Raw genomic sequence first — 1,987 nt, 5'->3', positions numbered from 1 at the left:
ATGAGGAAAGCCGTCTCAAGGCCACCGCAAGTTTATTGAAATGACAGAAGGTTCTTATCTCGCAACCTCCTTGTGCTGTACCCAGCCGTTTGAAGGCAAGCATCTTCTCATCAGCCTCCATCTTCAGCCTTCGAAACGCTGCGAGATTCGAAGAAGCGGTACTGGTACGACCTCTCCCTCAGGTCCGAGGAGTTCCTCGCCTTCTGGACGTCCTGCTTCAAGGCTGCCAGCGGCAACGGTACACATGTGCCCTTGCCCCTCTTACCCGTAACGTTCAGCAGCATGTCCCTCTCATCGCGTTGATCGCAATGCGAGCAGGCAAACTGGCCCAGCTGCTGGCGTTCCTGTTGCGGGTAGGAGCTGCAGCTGCCGCGTCGTGCATGATCGCGTTCGGCGTGAAGCTGCACATCATCGCCGCCCACACGCTCTACCGAGTGCTCTACGCCAACCTCCATCACTGGAAGTTCGTCGCCGTCATCGCCTTCGCCCTTCTCTTCCGCTCGTTCGTGCTCGACGGGTCCTTCTGAGAGAGTCGGCGGAGAGACCCTTCGACCATAGGTACACACTGCATTCCTCTCCACATATCAACTCTCCTCCGTCTAGCCGCTGCTGGTGCAGGTGGTCAGGTGTGGGAGGAGATCATTTGTGGAGTGTGCGTGTCTGTATTTATTGTCGTGTCTGTATTCAGGAGGTGAAGGGGATGAATAGGAAGATGAAGATGGTGGGAGGTGGATCGTGTGTGGGCGGTTGGGGAGACAGACCCGGCCGGGAGGGCTGTCTCGAGGCCTTTTGGCGCGATGGACGACCGATCTCTGTACATAGCAAGTCCCTCGCGACCGAGCAGCGAGAGGGTAGAGAAGGAATGTGTACATACATCCCTTCAACGTCTCTACATTGTTGATAGTGAACATTACATTGCACAAAAAAATAAACAAATAAATAAATGATAAAAAACGGCTCTACAGGCATGTACAGGAACTCCACGTGGGAGTAGGTGGTGAATGAGGTGGAACTCATTCGCCTTCTTCAGGGATGGGCGACATGGTGGACAAGCGCATGGCGTTACCGTCCACAGTCCACCTGCGTGTGTGCATCAGCCAAACATCTTTCTGTGACACCTGCGGGGAGTAGAGGGGGGAGGGCGTACGTGTGGGTCCAATGCTCTCGCCAGGGGCCAGTCATGCGACCAGAGTTGATGTAGTGCTCCAACAGCTCGTTGAGCTCTCTCCACTTCGCTCTCTCCAGTTCCTCCTCCTGGCATATGCATTGAGAGGAGGTCGTGTTCGAAGTGGTCATGGCGGACTTGGAGCGAGGCCGATGGTCTGCTTCCTGCATCATCAACTCGTGATGTGTGAAGCCGCGGTGGTGCAGGCCGCAGTGGTGCTCGTCGCGTGGTCCGCGCTGGTCCTTCATCATGGTCCGCACGGGGAACAGGTGGTGCTGAGTGGTCGGTCGTGCCACAAGCATGCCAAGGTCAAGGTGGGTTGTTCGTGTGTTGGGTTGGTGGTGCTTTGTGGTTCTCTCGCTCCTCTTTCTTATATTCTCACCCTTGACACGAGGCTTGGCAGTGCCCCTGGCAACCTGGACATGCCGGCTTGTGATTGGCCAAGGCCTCCAGGCTACGCGCGCTGATTGGTCGATAGGAAGCCTACAAAGGAGCTGGGAGAGGCTATCGGTTGCGCTGAACAGGACTACACCTGCAACCACCATTTGAGGTCCTAGCTGCTTTTTAAGCGAACCCGAGGGCAACGTATTAGGAAGAGACTCTCGAGTACACCTCCGGTCACTCTCAATAGCGCCGGGCTACGGGTGCTCTGTTTGGGTTGGTCAACTGTTTGTTTTAGTTGTTGTTGCACACTTCCTAGCGTGGGCTAACGTGGACCCAACTCACGCGAACGTCTTCTCCAAGTGCTTCAGCAGCTCCGCGCGCACTCGCGTCATCTGATAATGCGCACCAAGCAAAGGTGTCAGCCGCTGGGCGCCGGTG

The 1,987-nt window shown here is 56.1% G+C and overlaps 2 protein-coding genes across 2 annotated transcripts; one reads left to right on the top strand and one right to left on the bottom strand.

Moving 5' to 3' along the window:
• Positions 1 to 40: 40 nt before the first annotated feature.
• On the top strand, positions 41 to 527 carry ACA1_247950 (uncharacterized protein; the record flags this gene model as incomplete). Its single annotated transcript, XM_004339786.1, has 3 exons — positions 41 to 50; positions 128 to 238; positions 319 to 527. The coding sequence occupies 3 exons, from the start codon at positions 41 to 43 to the stop codon at positions 525 to 527; spliced, it is 330 nt and encodes a 109-aa protein (XP_004339834.1).
• Positions 528 to 1,013: 486 nt separating this feature from the next.
• ACA1_247940 (uncharacterized protein) lies at positions 1,014 to 1,413 on the bottom strand (the record flags this gene model as incomplete). Its single annotated transcript, XM_004339785.1, has 2 exons — positions 1,014 to 1,080; positions 1,148 to 1,413. The coding sequence occupies 2 exons, from the start codon at positions 1,411 to 1,413 to the stop codon at positions 1,014 to 1,016; spliced, it is 333 nt and encodes a 110-aa protein (XP_004339833.1).
• Positions 1,414 to 1,987: the final 574 nt, after the last annotated feature.

Source organism: Acanthamoeba castellanii, assembly GCF_000313135.1.
Source record: "Acanthamoeba castellanii str. Neff unplaced genomic scaffold scf7180000084766, whole genome shotgun sequence".
Taxonomy (NCBI): Eukaryota; Discosea; order Longamoebia; family Acanthamoebidae; genus Acanthamoeba; species Acanthamoeba castellanii.
Note: the sequence above shows the minus strand (reverse complement) of the source record. Positions and strands in the feature narration are given on the sequence as shown.